At 45.0% G+C, this 22,163-nt stretch overlaps 1 protein-coding gene across 1 annotated transcript in view; it reads left to right on the plus strand.

Moving 5' to 3' along the window:
- GABBR2 (gamma-aminobutyric acid type B receptor subunit 2) overlaps positions 1–22,163 on the plus strand; it is a 324,860-nt gene that overhangs the window by 218,066 nt on the left and 84,631 nt on the right. Inside the window, exon 7 of the mRNA XM_006096509.3 lies at positions 17,214–17,274. Coding sequence (XP_006096571.2) covers positions 17,214–17,274 — 61 coding nt within the window. The remainder of the gene's footprint in view (positions 1–17,213; positions 17,275–22,163) is intronic.

Below are 22,163 nucleotides of genomic sequence, written 5' to 3' on the forward strand. Positions count from 1 at the left end.
AGACCACAACGTAAAAACCTGGCACAACTGAGAGAAGTAGCTGGTTCTCTTTGCTCATTCATTTCTTCTACTTATATGTGTACCACCTGCCGTATGAGAGGCATGGAGAGGGGTATGCTATGGACATAGCATTGAGAAAGGCAACTGTAGTCCTTGTACCCAGGAGGAAACAGACAGTAAATAGATAATCACCTGAATAACTATTTAAATGTTAATTGTGATAAGTGCTCTGAAATAAAGTTACAGGTGTGTTGAGGACATATAGTATGGAGGCCTGACCTAGGCTGGGGATCAGAAAAGACTTCCCTGAAGAGGTTGAGATCGAAGAATGAATAGAAGCTAATAGGCAAAAGGACAGAAGGGCATGCCTGGGAAAGGGAGGCGCACATGCAAAGGTCCTGGGGTGAGAGGAAGTGTGGCACATTTGAGAAGGCAAAATAAAGCCAGTGTGGCTGGAGCAGAGAGAGTGGATGGGATGAGCCTGGGGAGAGGGGAGAGGGGTCGGTGGAGGCCAGAGCATGTCCCACCTGTTATTCTAAAACCAGTGGGATCCCATGGAAGGATGCCTAGTAAGGGAGCAGACTGCTGTTTTTAGGCATATTTCCCTAGTTGCAGAGGAAGAGAACAGATGAGAAGGAAGCAAGAGAAGCAGCAGGGATGTTGGTACCAACCAGGGCAGTAAGTGCACAGAGAGAGAAGCAGGTGAATTCAAGGCACATTGCAGGAGAAAAATCATAAGGCCTGGTTTTTTTTACCAGTTATGATAGAAAAGGGGGTGATCAAGGGTATACTCCTAATGCTATTACTTCCCATTTTGAACTGAATGTTTCTCAAGTTATATACACTGTGAATATTATTACAGTAAATTAAACAAATGAATCTCTAGACTTTATAGTGTTCTGTACAGTTTAACATCTGTACATCTGAAAATTTGCATGGTGGCCCAGGGAGAACTGGATGGTGCAGTCAACCTTCTTAATTCACAGAAAAATACTCCATGTGTGCAGAGGCAAAGATTAGGTCTAGAAAGATGTTTGCCAAATGCTCAATAAAAGCAGGGAATAAGCATGTGCAGGACAAATCTGATTTGAGCCTCTGGGCATTCACAGGTGTGGGGAGGCAGACGGGACATGTGGCCAGACCCTCTTCAGCCTGTCTGCAAATGACGTTACAACATTAAGGAAACCTCCTGGTGTGTTGTCCCATCGGAGGAGTATTACATCCCATCCCCTTGGACCTAAAAAGACTGTACTTCTAGGAAGTTTTCCTCAGGAAGCAATTGCAATATGGTCAAAAACATGGCCGATTGAGGAGTTCATGGCAACATGGTCTGTCTTAGTGGGGCAGGGGGAAAACTGGGAATAACCTAAACGTCCAAAGCCTGCTCTTAGCTAAATAAATTTTGATGCACCCATACAGTGAAATTGTTGGCAACCATTAAAAAATTGTTATAGAATAATATCTAATGGCATAGAAGATTGTTTATAATACATTGTTGATGATAAAAGCGTAGGTTACAGAGACTTGTATGATAAATTCCCACTTTTGATTAAAATGTAAAACTTTGTAGACTAGAAGAATGCACTCCAACATGTTAACAGTGCTTGTCTCTGGACAGAGTCCTTTCTCTTTGCTTATTTATCCTTTCTAAATGTTCTACGGTGAATATATGTTACTTTAGGTCTCAATTTAAAAATGAAACAAAACAGGAAGACTTGAAAAGTATTAACTTTAAAAGACCTGGATTTTAGTCCAGTCTTGGCTCTTACTAGCCAAGATACTTTAGCAGGTAATCCTTCAGCCTTAGTTTTCCCATCTGTACAATAGGATATAGTAATACTTGCTTCATAGGGTTACCATGAGGATTAACTGACCCATCCCTATCTGACAGTTCCTGGCACATGTGGGCTCTCAGTCAATATTAACACTCCTCCCCTTTCTGTCACATTCTTAGATGGACCCTGTTCCTCATTTAGAAGTGAATGGGCAGGGAAGGGAGAACGTTGAAGTAGATGCTAGAGAGGCCCTGAGTGTTTCCTGGCCACACTGGGCCTCGGTTTCCAGTCTTCTTTCTCCTCAATACCAAAGCTCTACTGATGGAATTGCCACTGGTTGGAGTCCAGTTAACTGAGGGTATATTATGTAATTTAATCTTGAATATGTAGAAAAAATATGTAGGATGATAATGTTGCCTAATATAGGATATAGGCCTGCTTGAAAAACACTTGAGGTTTGAGGCCTCGAGGTGCATATGATTAACTACTGTTGTGATTGGCCAGCTCTAGACTGACTCTAGTAGACTCTTAGTGTAAATGTATGAAGCATGCAAGAATTGTGTGTGTGTGTGTGTGTGTGTGTGTGTGTGTGTGTGCGCGCGCCTACATACAGACCCACAGTATGTAATAAATCAGTGACCTAGATTCTCTCTCAAGCACACGGGATCTTTAGTAAGCCATATGTGGAGATAGTTAATCCCCATAACCACTGTCAATTCCCTTTCAGTGAGTTGGCAGGGCCCCTGCAGTACATGTGGGCTCTGCAATGCTTTTGGCAGTATGCCAAAAAACTCGCTCTTCATCCTCAAATCTAGTAATTCTATCAGCTATCTAATGAAGAGTTGCCTCAGTAATCCATGTTTAATGACCTTAGCCTCTGGAAAGCTATCTTGGGAATTAACAGAGTATCCTGAGGTTCTAAACTCCAGTGTAAGGGAAACGTGTCCTATTTCCCTTACCCACCCCCACTGCAATGGGGTTTATAGCAGATGTTCAGCTTGGTGTCTTCTCCTTGGGCTCATGCTTCCCACACCAACTTTTATGAATAGTAGTAACCATAACAGGCAGTGATTTATCATACGTCTCCCCGTTGGACCTCAGTGGACCTCAGCTGGCTGAGCTTTGTGCCTCAGTTCATCCATAGGATCCAGATGGTATTGCCTGGAAATATCATCTGTGAAATCATTTGGTCAGAGAAGCCACTCTCAGATGTCTGAGGCCTCTTGTGACTCTGAAGTAGTGAAAGAGAAAAGATTTCTAAGATGAGAACCAACACTGACAAAGTCCCCGGAGTCCTGAATTTCCTGGGAGCAAGCCCTGCCTGTGAAGGAGATATGATTATGCCAGTTTATAGAAGAAGAAATCAAAGCTCAAGAAGCTGAGTAACCAGCCTGAGTTCACAGGGTGGGGCGTGTGAACTGTGCCCAGGTTCACAAGGTGGACCATGTCAGGGTCCAGGTTTCAGACCAGATGTCAGCCGCCTCTAATGCCTATGGGGGTTTTTATACTTCTGCCCACAACCCCACCTCCCTCCATGGAATCCTTTGGAACTAAGTTTACTCTGTCACACTAACCATTGCTTTATACGGGTGTCATCTTGTCTTCTGCCCCAGCGTGCCAAGTCCTGCTGACTCTATGAAATCCCAAATGCCGCCTCTCTTCTCTCTGCCCTCTGCTGCTCATTTGCCCTGACCCTCACTTTTATCAGATTATTCTCCCTAAATGATCTCTGGCCATGTTATTCCTTATTCAAAACCTTCCATGGCTCACCAATAACCACAGGATAATCCTGGCATTTTAGGAGCTCCATCTCCAGGCTATAATCTGTGTGTCCAGCTATTTCTACTCATGCTGCTCTTCACATAGAAGGGACACAAGCTGCTCTCCCACACATGCATCATAGTTTCCAACCTTCATAGGGTCTTTTCCTGTTATATTTTCTGTCATTTATTCATTCAGTGAATAATTTTTGAGAACTTACTATGGGCCAACTACTGTATTGGGAGCAAGGGATGCAGCAATCAGAAGTTCCTTCCTGCAGAGAATTTACTATCTAGTGCAGCCTCAGGCTGCATAAGGCTCAAGAAATCATTTCGTGTAGCCCCACCACAGCATTCAGAGTTAGTGAATGAAATGTTTGACCAAATGTTTACGTTGATACTTTCGTCTGACCTGTGCATGATGTTATAAATATCCAAATAGCCCTTGGCAGAAAAAAGGTTCCACACCCCTGCTCTTGTGCAAGGGGCAAACAGTCAAAAATGGACATGTTAAATAGGGAAATTATAAATATGTTAGAAGGCAATGGTTGCTACTCAAAAGGTGGGGAAGGGAATGTGAGGAAGGGAAGGAGGATAGGAAATGCCACCAATGGAGGAGGAACAGTGGGGAGTGTTAAACAGGATGGCCAAAGGAGGCCTCACTGGGAAGGTCGTGTTTAAGAAAGTCTTGAAGGAGGTGAGAGAGTGAACCATGCGATGACCAGGAAAGAGTGGTCCAGGCAGATGGGCAGCCATGCAAAGCTTCATGTCAGTGTCTGGAGCATTTGGGGTCAGAGGAGCTCTGGCCAAGATAGAGGAGTAACAGGGACTGCATTTACCCTCCTGCCTTAAACAACTAAAAAACCAGTCAAATTATGTGAAACAACAGTTTTTCTGAGACAGCAGAGGAATATGACCCCTGAGAGAAGGGGCACAAAGGACATGAGCCTTATGATTGCCCAGCACAGGAAGGAGGTGGGGAGCCCAGACAGGGCCCAGCAATATTGCCAGAATTGAGGAGAAAGAGTCAAGAATTTGGATTTAGAGAGACCAAGGAGGCCAGAATTTGCAGGCAGAGTGGCAAACAGGAGAGAGCTGCATAGAGAGGGGAGAGGAGTGGAGAGCTGCAAAGGGGACCCCGCAAGTCTCAGTTACACCTGCTGTGTAATGAGGGAACCACCTGAGACCACGGAAAGAGCCAGCAGAAAGGAACAGCCAAAAGGATCCCGAGAGCAGGGCCAGGAATCGTTTATGTTCCCACCAGCCAGGGTGGGAAATGTTTGTGATACATGGGGAAAGGATAGTTAGTGTCCCAGGGGTGGGGTTAAAATTAACCCTATACTAAAAGTAGCTCTGGTCCCACCAAACAGAGTTTGAAAGCAAGCCTCAAAGGGTCAGACGTATTCCAAGTAGCTTAAGAATAGTTAAAGGACTGCTTTTAAAAATTGAGTATCCAATGAAAGATCTGACATCGAATAAAAAATTAACAAGAAGCAAAGAAGCTGGAGTGTGAGGGAACTGCACGGAGGCCAGCATGGCCGGAACAGTGTCATGGGGGGAAGAAAAGTTAGAGAAACCACCAGGGAAGTCAGGGGCCAGTTTGCATCAATCGTCGTAAGCCACTGAAAGGACTTTGACCAAGTCAGGAGCCAGGAGAAGATGTCTTCCTTCTTGCCTCCCCTGCCAGATTGAAAATGCCCCTGCTTTGTTCCAAACTCCCTAGGAGCCACCAAGTGAGCGGCCTGTCCTTATCAGGCTATGTGCATCTGCCCACTAAAGGGCCTCACACAGCCCCTCAAGGTGTGTCAGTTCAATGGGGAAGCCGGAAAAAGAGGAAAGTACGAAAGAAAAAGAAGTTCTGAAAGGAGGACCTTTCCCATTTGGGACAACCTGCTTCAGTCCTACCTTCCAGCCACAGACCCATTGCCTGTGAGATGAGGAAGATTTGGCCTTGTAAAATCTTCCTCACCACCATGACTTGTTTGCTTATTTGATCAAAATGAGTAATTGAGTGCCACCTATTTCTAAAGAGAGTTTGAAGTAGCTTTAAATAACAGGCACATATACATCAAGGCCACCGAAACAGAAGTCAGAAATCTAAAACCACACAATGTGCACACAAAATATACATGAAAAACCTAGGCTAGTATGGTGAACTTAATTTTGAATATAAATGAACTGGTTGTCAAGTGATAAAGAGAACTGAACCTAATTTTCTTCACTTGTAAAATGGAATTAATGATCTCTGCCCAGACTACCCAAAGAGTTGCCACAAGGATTATCAAGGCTGTAGGTGAGAGTGTTCCATCCAGGTTGCTTCTGCTGCAAGTAATAGAAAACCGTACTTAATCAAAGATAACAGTGCTCTTCAGGGTGAGGCTTCTCCATCTCTCCACCCCCTGGGTCTGCTTTCACCTGTGCCAGCTCCATTCTCGGCCTCTTCACAGTTGTCTCTGGTCCCATCATCACAGCACCAAGTCCAGCAAAATAGGGAGCCCGTTTCCCCCCTAGCACCAACAAAATCCCTGGAAATGTGTCCTCTTTGCCTTGATTGGCTGACTTGGGTCATGTGCTCATCTCTGAACCAATCACTGTAGCTAGAGCATAGGTTGCATTGATTGGTTTAGTCTAAGTCATGTGATCCAGTCCTGCAGAGGTTCAGCCTCAAAGAAAAAGGCTGAGAGTAGGGCCAGGTAGATCTCTGTGTTGGTTTTCTCTCTTCTGTTCTATCCTCCCACAGATCCATTTTCTGCCCTTTGTGCCCTGAGAGGATAATCCTATAGTTGACATCACTTGGGATCCACTGTCTTCAGGCTTCTGGTTGGGTTTGGCCAGTGGGGGGTACAGGCAGGAAATTGGAGGCCAAGAGGAGAGAGGTCCCTCATGGTGTAGCACCTGCCCTGCTTTGGTACTGCATCTCCTGAAATAGCTGTGCCCCTCCCTCCATGGCTGTGGCTCCTCCTTTGTGTCTCCCACTCTTAGGAAGCTCTGAGGACACTATTTCTCCCTTTGCTCCTTTGCTCTGGGGTATGTAACAGCTCCTGCCACCTCTAGTCTGTGGGCACATCACCTTCCCTTATTTGCTCTCTTATTCTGACCCCACTCTGTAAGTAGTTCTTAAGGATGTCTCTTCTTTGGTATCACCCAGGGTGAATTCTGTTGCCTCCTGTGACCCAGTATTCATTTTTCATTACTTCATAACAAATTATCCCAAAGTGTAGTAGCTTAAAGCGACAGAAGACTTTTATTATCTCACATATTTCCTGTGGGTCAGGAATTGAGGAGTGACTTAGCTGGAAGGTTCTGGCTTGAGGGTCTCTCATGTATAGGCAGGCAAGATGGCAGTGGGACTGCAGTCTCCTGAAGCTTACTGGGGCGGAGATGTGCTTCCAAGATGGTTCACCCAAGTGGCTGGCAAGTCAGTGCTGGCTGTTGGCAGAAGGGCTCAGTTCCTCCCCACATGGACCTCTCCATAGGACTGCTCAGGTGTCATGAGATGGTGATGGCTTCCACCAGCATGCCTGATCCAGCGGAAGCCAGGCTGAAGCTACAGTGTCTCTGTGGGATCTGGTCTTAGAAATCTCACTCTGCCGCTTCCGTAACATCCCACTGTTTACAAGCCAGCCCTATTCAGCATGGGAGAGGACTGTCCAAGGCTGTGATTACCAAGAGGTGAGAATCACTGTGGCCATCTCAGAGCGTGGCTATCACAGACCCTGACTGACATAATCTCTACATTAAAATCAGGATACTCATGTTATTATCCACATGGGGGGTCAGTTGCTGAGCAAGAAAAATAAGTGTTCACTAGTTATAAACAAGGTGAAAATCCTATAAATATAAGGAATTATGACTCTTGACTTTACCATCAGGACCCATAACTTGAGCAGAGGTCTTAGGAGAGCCACTGTGGATGGGAGTGAGGACCCCTTCAAGCCCAGGCTAGTGATGGGCTGGGAGAAGGGAGACCCCATCTTACCCAAAGGGGTTCCAAGATCTATTTCACTAGCTTTAGCTAGCCCCACTCCAGCCCTGAAAACAGTGTAAGACACCCAATGTGTTTGCTGCTAGTCCATTCCTGGCATTTCATAGCCTTCACTCTGACCCTCAGCAGCCTGAGACAACCAGTCAGGCTATCAACACAGCAGCCTTTCTCTCCCTGTCTGTTTTCTCCTCTGCTGACTCCTGTCTCTTTCCTTCCCAGGAGAATTAATGGAAGATTTTTTACTTGATGGAAGATTTTTAGGTTTAGCCCAAATGAATAGTCCCCAACCGCCTGTGAGCCATCTGGGTTTCTAGTGGGGGAGCGGAGCCAAAAGGGAGAATAGGTTTTCAATCAGCCGTGCCAGGGACACCTGCCTGCCAGCTCAGTCCGCTGTTTCCAAGGTGGGAGATGAGAGTGGTGACTCATCGGGGCTCAGAGCTGAGGGTCATGAGGGCTGGGAGGAGCCTGGGAGATTGTGACATCAGTAGTCCTTGCCCTTGCCCTGCTACATACATATGCAGTCATGTGTGCAGATGCAATTCACACACAATCCCCATTTTACAGATTGAGAAACCAAGACACAGTCAAGATTTGGAGAGCCTCCTGCCAAATCCCAGCATCTGTGTGTCACCTGTCGTCAGCCACTGGGAGCTTGGGAAGTTTGTCAGGAAGCTCTGTTCTCAGGTCCTTAGTTCTAGGATACCCACCCATACTCAAGATTCCTTCACATTCCCAGGGCCTCACACTCTCATGGTCCTGCTTCTGCTGAACTCATTCAGGATTTGGACATCCCACGATCCCTGGTTTTCCTCAGCTCTGGGCCACACTGATTATGATCAAGAAGCCCTTCCCTATGATGAGGACTTGTGAGGGGTTCCAGTGAAGATTTGGGGGGACAGGTGGAGGGAAATCTGTACCAGAGAATGTCATTTGAATAACTTCAAGTTGGACATTACTTACTCCAGATCAAGTTCATCCTCTGCCATCCCACCATCCATTTTTTTCTTTTTTTCACCCCACCATCTTTTAGGGGCCAGTTCTCCTGTGGTCTCCCCACCTCCCACTTGTCCTTCTGTACAGGAGAAAAAAAACTGCCTCTTATTTTCTCCCCTGACTGCCCTGACTCCTGCCTGCTGAGGTATATACTGAGGATCTTACCTTCTATCCAGGAGACTAGTCAAGGTTCCTTCCTACGCAAGACTATTCTGAGCCTGGCTTTCAGATAGTATAAACTTTATCTCCTGACACACTAGGAGAGACTGCAACCAAAGAGCTAGGGGATCCCAGGCTAGAACCCATAGGTCCACCTCCCAATACAGTATCCTTTCTGAATCACCTATCTATGAGTCCCCAAGTCCTGCAATTTTCCCTTTAATATTTTTTCTGCTCTCTGCCTTTCTTTCTGCCTGGTCACTCTTCAGCTGAGCCCCCTGGCCTCACACCTGGACCACTGATTGCTGTACCAGCTGTCTCCTTTGAGCCCTGCCCACCCTCCCTGTCAATCTGCATCCCTGCCCCCTCTCCCCCCAGCTTAAAGTGAAGATTCCAACAGATTGCAAATTGCATGTCTCAGACTTTTAGCTGGACCGGTCAGCAATTTGGTTTTCCTGGTGGAGACTAATCTATTTAACAAAAATAGAACATACAGTAAAGCAAAATTAAATATTTCTAATCATGGGGATGCTAGCATCTGCAAAAGGCCAGAAAAGAAGGGAGGTTGGAGGTAGGGGCAAAAAGCCTCGAGGGGGCCTCATGATGAATGGCTTTAGAGCTACAAGGCCCCCTTGGCTCAGCCACCCACTCAGGAACCTGGGCAAAGACCCCACTCACTGGTCCAGCCAGCTCCCCTCTGCTGACTGTGCAGGTGAGGAATGGCACCACCATCTATCTATCTGCCAAAACCGAAAAGCTATTCTCCGCTTCTCCACCTTCCTCAGCCCTCACATTTGGGCCATCTCTAAGCCCTGTCGATTTCACCTCCTTCCCATCTTTTGAATCATGGATTCTTCTCCATCATGTCACCCTCAACTCTCCCTTGGATTCCACAGCAGCTTATAGCTGGCTTCCTTGCCTCCAGCTTGTCCTTGTGCCCATCCATTTTCCATGCACCAGCCAAAAATAGCGTTTTTTAGCTTTACTGAGGTATGCAATAGAAATTGAATATATTTAAGGTATACAACTTAATGATTTGATATATGCATACATTATAAAATGATCAACACAATTAAGCTAAATAACACACCCATTACCCCACAGAGTTATCATTTTCTTTCTTTCCTTTTTTTTTCTTTTTTAGGTAAGTACACTTAACATCTATCCTCTTAGCAAATTTTAGGTATACATTATAGTATTGTTAACTGTAGTCACCACGATGTACATTATATCCCCAGAATTTACTCATCCTACAAAACTGGAAGTTTATACCCTTTGACCAACCTCTCCCCATTTCACATTCCATTGGCTGTAACTGTCACATGGCCATACCTGACTATGAGGGAGGCTAGAAAATGCAGTCTAACCATGGGCTCAGGAGGAAAAGGAAATGGATTTGGTGAACTACTAGCCAGTATCTGACACAATCAGGTCATCACTTTTTCCAGTCTTTTATAATTATAATGTTCAAGTCTGTGTAATTTAGATCAAGTCGCCCTTGTTTAAAACCTTTCAGTGGCCCATGCCCCTTGCATTCAAAATTAATCCCAGCACCCTTGATACAGCCCATTAGGCTCTGCATGGTCTTGCACCTGCCCACCTTGCTAATCACATTTCCTGCTCATTTCCTCCTCAAGTAACCACTTTCATTGTCTCAGCTCCTCTGATTTCCCAATCTCTTTCCTGTCTCAGGACCTTTATACTTGCAAGTCCCTCTTCCCAGGATGCTCTCCCTATCACTCTTAGCTGATCCTGCAGGTCTCAGTGCAAATGCCACCTCCCAGAAAAGCCCTCCTTGACACCCTCCAGTCTAAATTGGGGTCTTGTTGTAGTTCGTTCTTATACCCTTTTTTCCCTTTATAACACTTATTATAGTTTATAATTGTATATCTATTGGTGTATTTGTTACTTAATGTCTACATTGCCCATCAGATTGAAAGCTCCATGCAATCTAGAAACATTGATTTTGCCCACTCTTTATCTGATGCCTATCTGACATGCCCAGCATGTGTTAGATGCTCAATAGTGCTGGTTATGCATGTGTCATAATATTTCATCACGTGTCTATCACAGCTTACTTCACTATTACCCTATTTCTTGGACATTTCCTTCATTTTTAATATTTTGCTATTCTAAGCAAGCCTAACTCTTGTATTATTACTGAAAGGAGAGGGAGTTGGTCCCGCCACTCTTGGGCCATCCATCCAGCCATCTCCTCTTGGTCCCCACTCCTCTCCACTGTACCCATGCTGATCAGCAGAAGGATGACAGTAGGGCAGACCACACTTCCCATCCTGCCCCTTCTCTTAATTCCCTGCAAACCCATTGCTCAAGACTTAATGGGTAGATAAAACTTTCCTCAAGACTTGGGCCTATCAGTGTAAGAAAATATTTTAAATTATACAAACTATGACTTTTCCCTATAGCCCAAGTGGACATGCAGGAAAAAGAGTATTTTTCACCTTTGCAGAATATGTGTGAGGTTGTACCCAATTATTTGGCATTTCTCTTTAAGTCCTGTCATCCCTTAGGAAAGAAAGAGCACCTTCTTCTTCAAGCCCACATGATCTCTACCCTTTATGGAAAATCTGACCAGCTAAGCCCAGTGTTCTCTCAAAGTCCCCATTATTCATTTGAGGTCAGTGTGGTTCTAGGTGGAGGGTTGGCAGCAGAATGGTCCAAGGTAGGCTCAGATCATCCACACAGATAGCCCTTCCATTTCCTTAGATAGTTGGCTGCCTGAATGACATGTCAGGGCACATCTTATTTACCCATAGCATAAATCAAACATTCGGATAAGCATGCATGCTCACACCTCCTGAAGACAAATGCAACTGCCCAGAGACAAGAGTGCAGTTAGGGAATGAGATCCTTCCCTAAATAAATTTGCAGTGATCTGCAGAGACTGTGTCCCTCAGTGGGCCCAGAGCTCCAGGCAACTAGGCTGAACGAAGTGAGTCCTCACTCTGTCTAGCCTCCAGCTCCAGCCGGACATCAGATCATTTCAGGGCAGGACATCTCTGCCCTCCACTGTGAAATTGAAAGAGACCAACATGGGGCTTGACCCATACAATTCATAAACTGTCGTTGGAGTGAAATTTACTCATGCTTAGTAATGAAACAGTAAAGATGAACAATGAAAACAATTACTTTTTCTAAGAGGAGGCTGCTGAATCCTACTGGCTGCTGGAATCCTTGGAGTACATTCTACTCTCCACTGATTTTTCTGGGGATTCTGAACGGACATCGGGTGGAATTTTTCCAACTCACATTACCTGGAGGAATTATAATAGTTACTCTTTATTATGTGCCAGTCCTGGCTTATGCCCTTTTCATAATTGCCTACTTTAATTCTCACAAACAATCCTGAGGAGCAAGTATTGTTCTTACTATTTTTCAAATAGGAGAATTGATGCTCAGAAACACTCAATGACTGTCCAAGGTCATACTGATGCCAATATTTACTCTTGTCTGGCAAATGCTGCAACTTAGTTTTTTTCCACATTACCTTATGCATTCTGAAGATTTCTCTGAAAAAGAAATGCAGCTTTACGGCTCCCGCTTCAACCCGAGCTGTTAGTTTGAATCAGACTGCTTTCCCTGGTATTAGCAATATCTTTTTCAGGAGAACAAAAATCCTTATAAATTTTCCACCTGGGATTTTACCTCCATTATTTTATTTTCATTCCAGATGAGCTCCATGGTCATTCTTATAAGCTCCTCGGAAGTTAGAATCCATGAGCAATCAATATGCAGACAAGAAAATAAAAACCAAGTCAGGCATTTCATAGGGAGATTTAAGACAGGAAACTGGTTGCAACTTTGTTGGAAGGGATGGAGGAGCAAAACAGGTCGGTGCTGTCACTGGAGATACGTATTCACAGAAACAGCCAAGTCCCTGGGCTGAAGGCACAAAAAGGGGCATAGTGTTGCCATTGCCTCTGCACACCGATCTCTCAGGTTAATGCAACCACCCTCCTGCTGTTCTGGGAACCCCCCTCCCCCACCGCCACTGGCCACTGAACAGGCAGCCAGGAGCACCCCCACATTGACAGTGCAGGGCTGCCTGGGCCCACAGACACCTGCAGTCGCTCTGCTTTTGCTGCTGCAACCACAGCAGGGGAAAAAAATAGATTTCCCTTATGCATACTTTCTAATTTCCCGTGAATGCTTCTCATTAGCAGAACCTAAGTAGAAACCAGCTGGTAGGGGATTCTGGGAAATGTGGTTTCTGGGTGTTGGGCCCCTGCAACAGAGAGGAGGATACAGAGTGAGTATGGATTGTGAGCCAACAAATATCAGCCACCACCCCAGCCAGAGTTACCAGACTCCATTACTTTGGAATTTAATGCATCACATGGATTGATCCTCAGTATAGCCCTGGGATCGCACACGGCAGAAGCTTAAGGAGAGTCACGGCATCTATATATACATAAAGGATACATGAGTGAGGAGAGAGAAAAAATCCCTGCTCGAGCTGGGGCTTAAGAAACCAAAGCCAGTGCAGCTGGCCTGGCTGAGCTGCCCAGCACGTGAAGCTGGAGCAGTCCAGCTGCTGCGTGGGCCTCACTCAGACCATTGCCTCTGTCCCCACAGCCTCGTCACTCAGGCTCCTTCAGGCTGCAGGAAAGATATAGTCCCAGTGACCTTTGGTGGCAAGTGTGTTAGGGTTGGGTTTCTCAGGAAACAGATTCTGAGACAAAGACTAGCATACAGCAAGTTTATTATCAAGGAGTGTTCTCAGGAACAACACCTGGAAGGGAGGAAGTGAAGCAGGGTCAGGCAGAGGGACACGTTGAAATGTGATACAGCTGCAATCCCAGCCTCAGCCACCCCACGGGGACCTCTGGATCCCATGGTCCTTCACCGTTGTCCTGAATTGAGGTACAGGGCCTAGAATTATGTCCCTCACATTGACCATTGGATGTAGGCTGGCCCCCAGGAAGGGGCATAACCTTAATTGACACAGCTCCCTTTGGATGCCGGGCAACTCAGCAGCAGCCAGGATGTGCCTCCGTCCTGATGGGGGCATCAGGACAGCACACCAGGGCATCCACCGCGCAGTATGGGAGGCATAGAGTGGAAGTCCACTGCTGCTCAGGCCACAGTGCTCAGCCACCTTGGCGATGCACTCTGAGCTGGCCACCACCCTAGCCTAAGCCACTGTCACCTCACATCTGGATTACCAGCTATAGAGCCTCCAGTTTCTCTGCTCCCTCGTTTTGCCATGCTGCCATCCATTCTCTACCTGACAGCCAGAACAGTCTTCCCAAATATTAACTCAGGTCATAGTACTTACTTGCTTAACCTCCCGCCCCTAGTCTCTTGGCTGCACTCCAGAGCCCTGCCATGACCTCCAGGTGGAATGTGATCTGGCCTGCTTACCTCCCCACTGCTCCTCACACTGGCCCTTTCTGTTCCTTTGCCACCTGAGGGCCTTGCCCTGCATGGCTTCTTCCTTTGTGTGGAGTATCTCCTTCTTACCATGCAGGCCTCAGCTCTTCTGTCACCTCTGCAGTGAGGGCTTTCCTGACAGCACAATAGATTTGCTCCCCTCGCCCAGCCACTCCCTTCTTATTTTCTCACAGTACTCTTCACTAACTGAAATATTCTTATTCATTTATTGGCAGACTTGTTTTGTCTTTTCTTCCTAATCAAATATAAAGCTCTCAAAAAAGAAGGATTAGCACTTACAAGAGTACCTGGCCCAGGGTAGGTAAATACAGAGTGTCCCCAAAAAAAATGTATATGCACTTTAACAGCTGATAGCTCAGTTTTGGAAAGTGAAATGTATTTTAATAAACTCTGTCTTTATAATTATTCAAAGTGTGTGTCTACATTTTTGGGACACCCTATATTTATACAACATTGTGTGAATTGACCACCTTCAAATATGGAGGACCCCTATTGGGCAGAATTTTATGAAAATCACCTGATTAACTTCCTCACGTCCAGTCTTAAAGAGGTTGAATTGGCTGGGACGATGGTCCCTGTCCTGTCAGCCATGGCCAGGGTAGCAGGGCTTCAGTGGTCAAACCCAGCAGGTGCCATGGTAACTCCTTCAGGAAAGAATCACATGACACATCTTCCCCAGAAGGGGCTTTGCAGAGCTTCTTGTCTCCTTCTCTGGTGCAGACCCTCAGTAAAGCCAGTTACCCACCTGTGTGCCCATCACGACCCAGTTACCACCGTCAGAGTTCTCAGATCTCTCCCATGCTAGTCCGAATAGTGTGGTGCAAGAGCTCAGTCTACTGGGGGCTATTGTTTCTGAGAGGAGGACACCTCGGATAAAGGCCCAATAGTTTACCCTTTACCAGCTGAAATCACGCAATGTGGAAAATATCTTCCCAAGCATTGGAAAGTTCCCTGGTGCTTAAACCATCTTTTCTTATTGCAGCTCTCTTCTATTAAACATCCTATCTAATAAAAGGCTAATATGCAAATTGTACCCTCGGGAGTTCGACTGACGGGAGTTTGACCACTCACTATGACCTGCGCTGACCACCAGGGGGTGGTGCGGAACAAAGGAAGGCCCCAGCTGGCAGCCAGCAGCTGGGGGAAGGAAGGCCCCAATCAGCCCCAATCACCGGCCAGGACTAGGGACCCTACCCATGCACGAATTTCGTGCACCAGGCCTCTAGTTTTAAAATAAAAATCAATACCGCCATTTACTGAGTGCCTGTTGTAGGCGAGGTGCCATGCTATGTCCATAACTCAGATGCTGGCTTCTTTCCACTGCATCACCTGAGAAATTAAGGAGCTGGGAGGAACTGCTGTTAGTGAAAATGATTATTGTGAGTAAAATAAAGTATGACAGGTCTTACTTTAAAAGTTGACTAATTAGGTCTGTTTAGAAAGTAAATGGGGGGGGGGGACGACAAAAAAGTAAAAGGAGATTCTTTCTTATCCCCACCCATACTCCATCCATCCTGTCCAAGCTTTGAATACCACTCTGTATGCTTTTTCGTTTAACTAATAAGGATTCTGCAGGCTTTGTCCACATTTTATATCTAGAAGTCTGGAATTCTTCAAAGCTTGGCAGGAGATGGGTGAAGTAGTTGGATCTCCACCTTCGTCAGACAAATGTCTTCCTTGGGGACCATGTCTGCATCTTTGCCACCCATGCAAAGTGGTCCATTCGCATAAAAGTGATCCTTTTGAAAGATGTTCTGTATTTTTCAATCATCCCTAGAAATAAAATCACAGCTCCTGTCTCACCTTACACTGAAGTGTTTCACACACCAGGGAATTGCTTACCGGCACCTAAATATAGAATTCGGTGGGCATTCGTCTCAAACTGATAGTCCTCACAGCTGTCTTCAGGATTTCCAAAAGGTGGCAAAGTGGCTTCAGAAGGTGTTTCTTGTTCTGAGAACAGGTTGAGTGATTCTCTCTTTGTGCCAAGAGCCTCAGGGCCTCAGACTTTGAGTTTCCACCAAGGGAAGATATTTTCTGGCACTTTCTCCTGAGAATTGAGCAGGATCTGAACTTTTCTGTGCTATTTCCTGATGATGTAAGAGCACAACTGTGAGAGTAAAGCAGTACACATTTAAGACCATTTCTTTTCCTGATATCTCATTAATGGAGAGATAGGAAAGAATTTATTTCTGGATCAGAAACAGCATGCTATAGTGAAATAGCATGGACATTAAAATCAAACTCGAATTTGAACTCCAGCAGCTTACAGTGACCTTACATAAAGGGCATTACCTTCCTCGGTCAGTTTCTTAATTTGTTAAATCAGGATTATCCCCTTTTTCACTCAAGCTTGTCACAAGATCCATTGATATAATGTGTGACAATTTCCTTGCCTGGTTGCAGAATTTTAGGTGGACCATAAATTGGCAAGGAGAGACCAGTCCTTCTTCATGTTCCCAGTTTGTTTAGCCCAGCATGTGGAACCCTTGTATCAGCCAACAAAGCCACTCACTGTCTTTAGCCCCCAGGGTTCCCTAATGAGGGGTGCTCAGCTGCCTGTGACACTAGTCATGTCGCTACACAAGAAGCTTAATTTTGTGCTGCCCCACTCAGGAAGAAATCAGGAAGAACTTATAAAAACATCCTCTGTCCTTAATAAGAAATGCTAACTGACCTACAGCCCCTGTCTGGTCCTCAAGCCAAATAGCCTCGGCAAAGCCACACATCTTAATGGGGCACAGAAGCAGTCAGGGCCAGGCTCCATGGGCCTCGCCGGTGCCTCTGTCCTTCCAGCGTCCTGGAAGACCTTGTCCCAGGACTACACAGGGCATGTGGATGTTTAATAAATAGCTGTGCTGATAATGATGATGCATATCTCGGCTTTAATTCACATGTGTTAGTTCCATTATTGATTTTGTGCTCCTTAAATTAAATAGATAAAGTCACAACCAGTTTAAAAACAATTAGTTTAATTTTGCATCTGTAGTCTAACAGGAATCTGTTTTTCCTCTAATATTAATAATTGCATTGTACAGTTAATGAATTTCAGTTGAGATCAGTAGCGTCTGAGCTAATATGGCATTTCTCTTTTGTTCTTGTTTGTTTGTTTTGCTTTGTTTTTAGGGTCAAGTTGTGTTCCGGAACGGGGAAAGAATGGGGACCATTAAATTTACTCAATTTCAAGGTAGGCTTTTTGATGCTTCTTCTTTCTACTTGGTAAATTCTGTTTTCAGGGATGTTGTCTTATGCAATAAAATACATCAAAACAAATGAAAGTATGATGTTCCAGATAAGAGAAATCAAAGTCAATAGAAAACACTTCTCTGTGAAAACAGTAGTTTCAACATATTTAGGATATTTTTTCTTCACTGTATTACTTTTCAGGCCCATTCAGTCTTCCCACATGACTCTGAGAAACTCCTGAAAGTAAGGGGGGAGGGGTAAGTCAGTTCCAATATCCTGAGAAAACTTGCATTGTTGTAGATTTTGATTATAGAAATCTTCAGATTCTGAAGTTGAGAGAATAGCATAGTAAACCCATCACCCAGCTTCAACCATTATCAACATTTTGCCAGTCTTGCTTTATCTTGACTCACCCTGTTACCCCTCTGTTTTTTTCTGTAAACGTTTTAAAGCAGCTCTCAGACATTATCTCATTTCAATCTATAAATACTGCAGTATGCATTTCTACTAGACAAGGACTTTTAAAAACATAACCATGGTACTATTATCACACCTAAAGCATTTAACAATTGTTAATATCCTTTCATTCCCAGTCTATGTTAATTCTCCAATTAGCTCAAAAATGTTTCTACAATTGGTTTGTTAGAGAATTCATACAACATCCACTCTTTGTATTTGGTTAATGTGTCTCCCTAGTTTCTTTTAATCTATAATCACTACATTTTTTTTTAAGACCCAGGTCATTTGTTGAACTTTTCTGCTGTCAGAGTTGGAAGGGACCTCAGAAATCATCCAGACTAAGTTTCTCGTGTGATAAGGAGGAAATAGGGACCAGAGGGGCAGTGGCTTGTCAAAGCGCACAGGGCATCCGTGAGGAGTAGGACTGGGCCTTCCTCAAGGCAGACACCTCAGTTCAGCTCAGAATAGTCATTAGCAGGGTTATTCGCCAAAAGCACTAGAGGATCATTCATCTGCATCTGGATGTTTCTGGAAGCTGTGCCTTCTGTGTCAACTCACTTTGAGATCCCAAAGTCATCCAGGGGAAAGCAAGAAATGAAATCAAGTTACTCAGATTCATTCAGACAAATCCCCACTGGATTCAGATCAATCAGGAGAGGTGTCCTTGGATACTATCGCTCCATAATGCAATCTTGTAGATTTACCCATTTGTCTTCCTGTGGCAGGTAATTGAAACACATGTCAGCTCTCTGACGTGCACAAAAGATGTAATTTTAGGCAAACGTAATTACTTTCCCATTTGTTAAGTCTTACTTCTTCATCGGTTGAACAAAGTAAGCATCTTGGCAAAGATACTTACTTTTTTTTTTCTTGAGTGATTGCAGCTAAATTCTCTTGTCACATTTCCAGTTCTCAAATTATATCATTCTAGGAGAATATTTTGTAAAATATTGATCGGCCAATCACAGCTACAAGTGCGTGCCAATTTTATTGCCTTTCCCCGATGTTAGGATTAGACACCAACTCCAGTGGCTGATTTTAGGCATTTATAAGGAAAGCAGTGTAGCAAACAGTATTGAGGTGGGTTTTACTCACCTGAGTGCAAGTTGCTGTAGAACATCAGGCAAGTGACTTCACCTCCCTGAGCACTGATGTCCTCAAATAATATAATCCTGCCCTAGCCAGTTTGGCTCAGTGGGTAGAGCGTCAGCCTGCGGACTGAAAGGTCCCAGGTTCAATTCTGGCTAAGGGCATGTACCTTGGTTGCAGGCACATCCCCAGTGGGAGGTGTGCAGGAGGCAGCTGATCGATGTTTCTCTCCCATCGATGTTTCCAACTCTCTATCCCTCTCCCTTCCTCTCTGTGAAAAATCAATAAAATATATTTTTTTAAAAACTTTAAAAAAAAAGAATATAATCCTACTTATCATCTCAGGATGTGGGATGAACTGGATGAGATCATACAGAGAAAGATGTGCATATATCTCTTGCTCAGCAAGTAGTAGCAATTATGACTAGCACTTTGTCAAAAGTTATGACACTTTTCAGGGGCAAATCCAGATTTCCATGGTGTGTTGAAACCCCATTGATGCCTTTTTGTCTGCCTACCCCTATAGCTGCTACCCACACATAACAATATGTAGGATGTCAGAAGGGGCAGGGCCTTAGAGATGATCTTATCTCCTTACTTCACAGAGTAAATGGGGAAACTGAGGCATGGGGAAGAGAGATGTTTCCCCCAGGGACACACAGCTGATGAGTGGCAGTGGCAGCCACTGCGTGCTCACATGCACACGTATGCCAGTGTTCTGCCTTTGCCACACTTGTGTTCAGCTTTTATTGACTATTAGAGCTGGAAGATACTCCTGTTTGCATGTTTTTAAAATAGACATTGATCCTGTTGACAGAGATGCTGTGCTTGGGGGCATGTTCACATCAGCACAATAGTGAGTTACCCAAATTCATAGGGTCTCAGAGGTGCCTTTTCTGCCAGGATGAAGAGAATTGAATATTGAATAGTCTGTCCAGGTTGGAATTCAGGTTATCATCTCATTTCACAGAGGGGAAGGAAACTGAGGCCCTGACTCACTGTGAGATGGCGAATTCATTCCTTCTCTTCTCTGGGCTCATGCTTCCTCTCCCAGAAAGGCTGGTCCAGACTCTTCTGGGACCTTCCAGGAATTTGCCCAGAGGATATGCCTGCCCCCAGGGGTTACCAGTTCCTAAATTACCTCATGCCATTGACCTTGTAAATGGCTTCTGCGTGGAGTTACCATGTTATTTTCTGCCATGCCCTTCACACCCTCTCTCCCCCTTGCCTTGCCCTCTTATTTAGAAGGGAGATTGGACAGCAGGGCTCACGACAGAGCTGACTCACAAGCAGCCAGCCCCAGCAGAGGAGGCTACTTTTGCAAGATCTGCTTCTGGCAAGACACTTCATTTCCCTAAACCTCAGTCTTCTCCTCTAGGCAATGGGATGGCATTAATGCCGGCCCTGCCTGCCCCCTGGGGCTGGGTTAAGGGTCAAATGGGATTTTGCTTTATAAACTCTAGTTGTGGGAACCTAGTCACATTACTAGCATGCTGCCTGACTCCTGGCTGGCTCTTGGTAAATGCTTACTAAATTAGTGAGACAGCTTGTGGAAATTTAGGAACATCTTCATTTACTCATGGTTTCCCATGACTTAAGTCAAGGCAGAAAGTCTGGGAAACAGCAGTTAGCCTTGACAACAAAGATGTGAGCCAAAGCAAATTTATGATGGCAGCCATTGTTGTTCCAGATGGGAGGGCCTTTTTTGCAAATTTAGGAGTGGTGAATAAATAGAACTATTCTAAACTAATGTGCCAGGGCTAACTCCATGGTCCCTCTTGAGACTGAGGCATTTTGAATCCAGAGGGGGTTTCAGAGCCTTAAGAATGATCTTCCTAATCCCCAGTTTCCCTCCATTTACTACATTTCCAAGGGTTCCCAGAGCTCTTACCTCCCATCAGGACAATCCTCGAGGCTAGATGTGATAGATTCCACCCATAATTCTGAGCATCCACGGTTCCAGAATAAGTATCTTATTAAGAGGAACAGATCAGATGTCCAGGGAATTAATGCTTCCAGGGGCAGCCCTGAGCCAGGGATGGATGAGAAATGGAGGACAAATTTCCCAGTGTCCTTTCCCGTTGGGTGGAAACTCCCAAGAACTTCAAGGTATGTTTTTGTCTGTCCCCAGATGTCAGCTGAGGACAATCCCAATGGAATTGTGCCTCAGTTGCCTTCCCAGAAACTTGCTCATAATGCACGTTGTACTGGCTCCCTTCCCTTCCCGGTCTTGCCTCCCTGAACCCTTAGCAATGTGTACTAGGATCATCTTCCAAATAAATTACATGCATTCTTGCCCTTGTCTCAGGCACTGTTCTAAGAGCGCTACTCATGGCTATAGGTAAGGCAGGTATTGTCATCCTGTTGGCCACACACCTTGGGTATAGTGGGACTGGCCTAAACCCCTTTCAACTCCAAGTTCAGAGTACCTCCCCCATGCCATCGCTGACTTCCACTGAACTACGTTAGATGATGATGAATGCTAGAGAATTGGCTTTTTTTTTTCCTTATGAGAAGAAAGAATTCATGTTACTGCCAAAGTCTAAACATGGCTCAGAATTTGCAGCAGGGAAGGAAGTTGAGTGAAGCCATGATTAGAGCCTTATTTATGCTGTTCTTCATGAAATCTAAGCATCTGTGCTCTAACTCACCGTCCCTGCCTTCATTAGGCCTGTTTGTGAGAATCTTGGTGAATGGTGATGTGTTTGAATGTCATACTGCTTCTATGTCGCATAAAAGACTCAGACTGTGGAGTAGTTCAGCACTTGATTTGAAGGGAGAGGGTCCTCTATCGCTCTAACAACATAATTGTCATTCAGATTGTACCTAGTGAAATGTAGGCTTGTCCTCCCCATTTGCAGACATTAATTACTGTTTGGTCTTTGGGGTAACAGATACGGTTTTATTCGGTGCAAATTTCCTGAGCATCTGCCAGGCGTTTTACCAAGTCCTCTAGGGGAAGCCAAGCTGAATAAGAAATGGTCCCTGTCCCTTTCCCCCCAGGGGTTTCATAATCTCTCTGGCCCAGTGCCAGTGCCTATAAAAGCAGGAAGACAATTTCCCAGAACCTACTAGAAAACTTTCAGAGCAAGTTTGACCCCGGTTTGAGACTCTTAAGGCTGGTTTTTAGTACCCTTTTCCTCAGTCGAGGCATGTGTTATAGCTCTCTTCACCAAGCCATGGGTCTGAAAAGGCCAGTTTGTCGCTGCCACTCAACTTGATACAAGTAAGAGTGGAGACATAGTCCATTAAACTGCAGGATACACAGGTAGGGATGTGGGTCAGCAGGAATGGAAAGACATAATGTGAATGTCAGTTCTTTTAGGCTGAAAGTCTAATCCT

This window comes from Myotis lucifugus, unplaced genomic scaffold (genome assembly GCF_000147115.1).
Source record: "Myotis lucifugus unplaced genomic scaffold, Myoluc2.0 scaffold_180, whole genome shotgun sequence".
Classification (NCBI taxonomy): Eukaryota; Metazoa; Chordata; class Mammalia; order Chiroptera; family Vespertilionidae; genus Myotis; species Myotis lucifugus.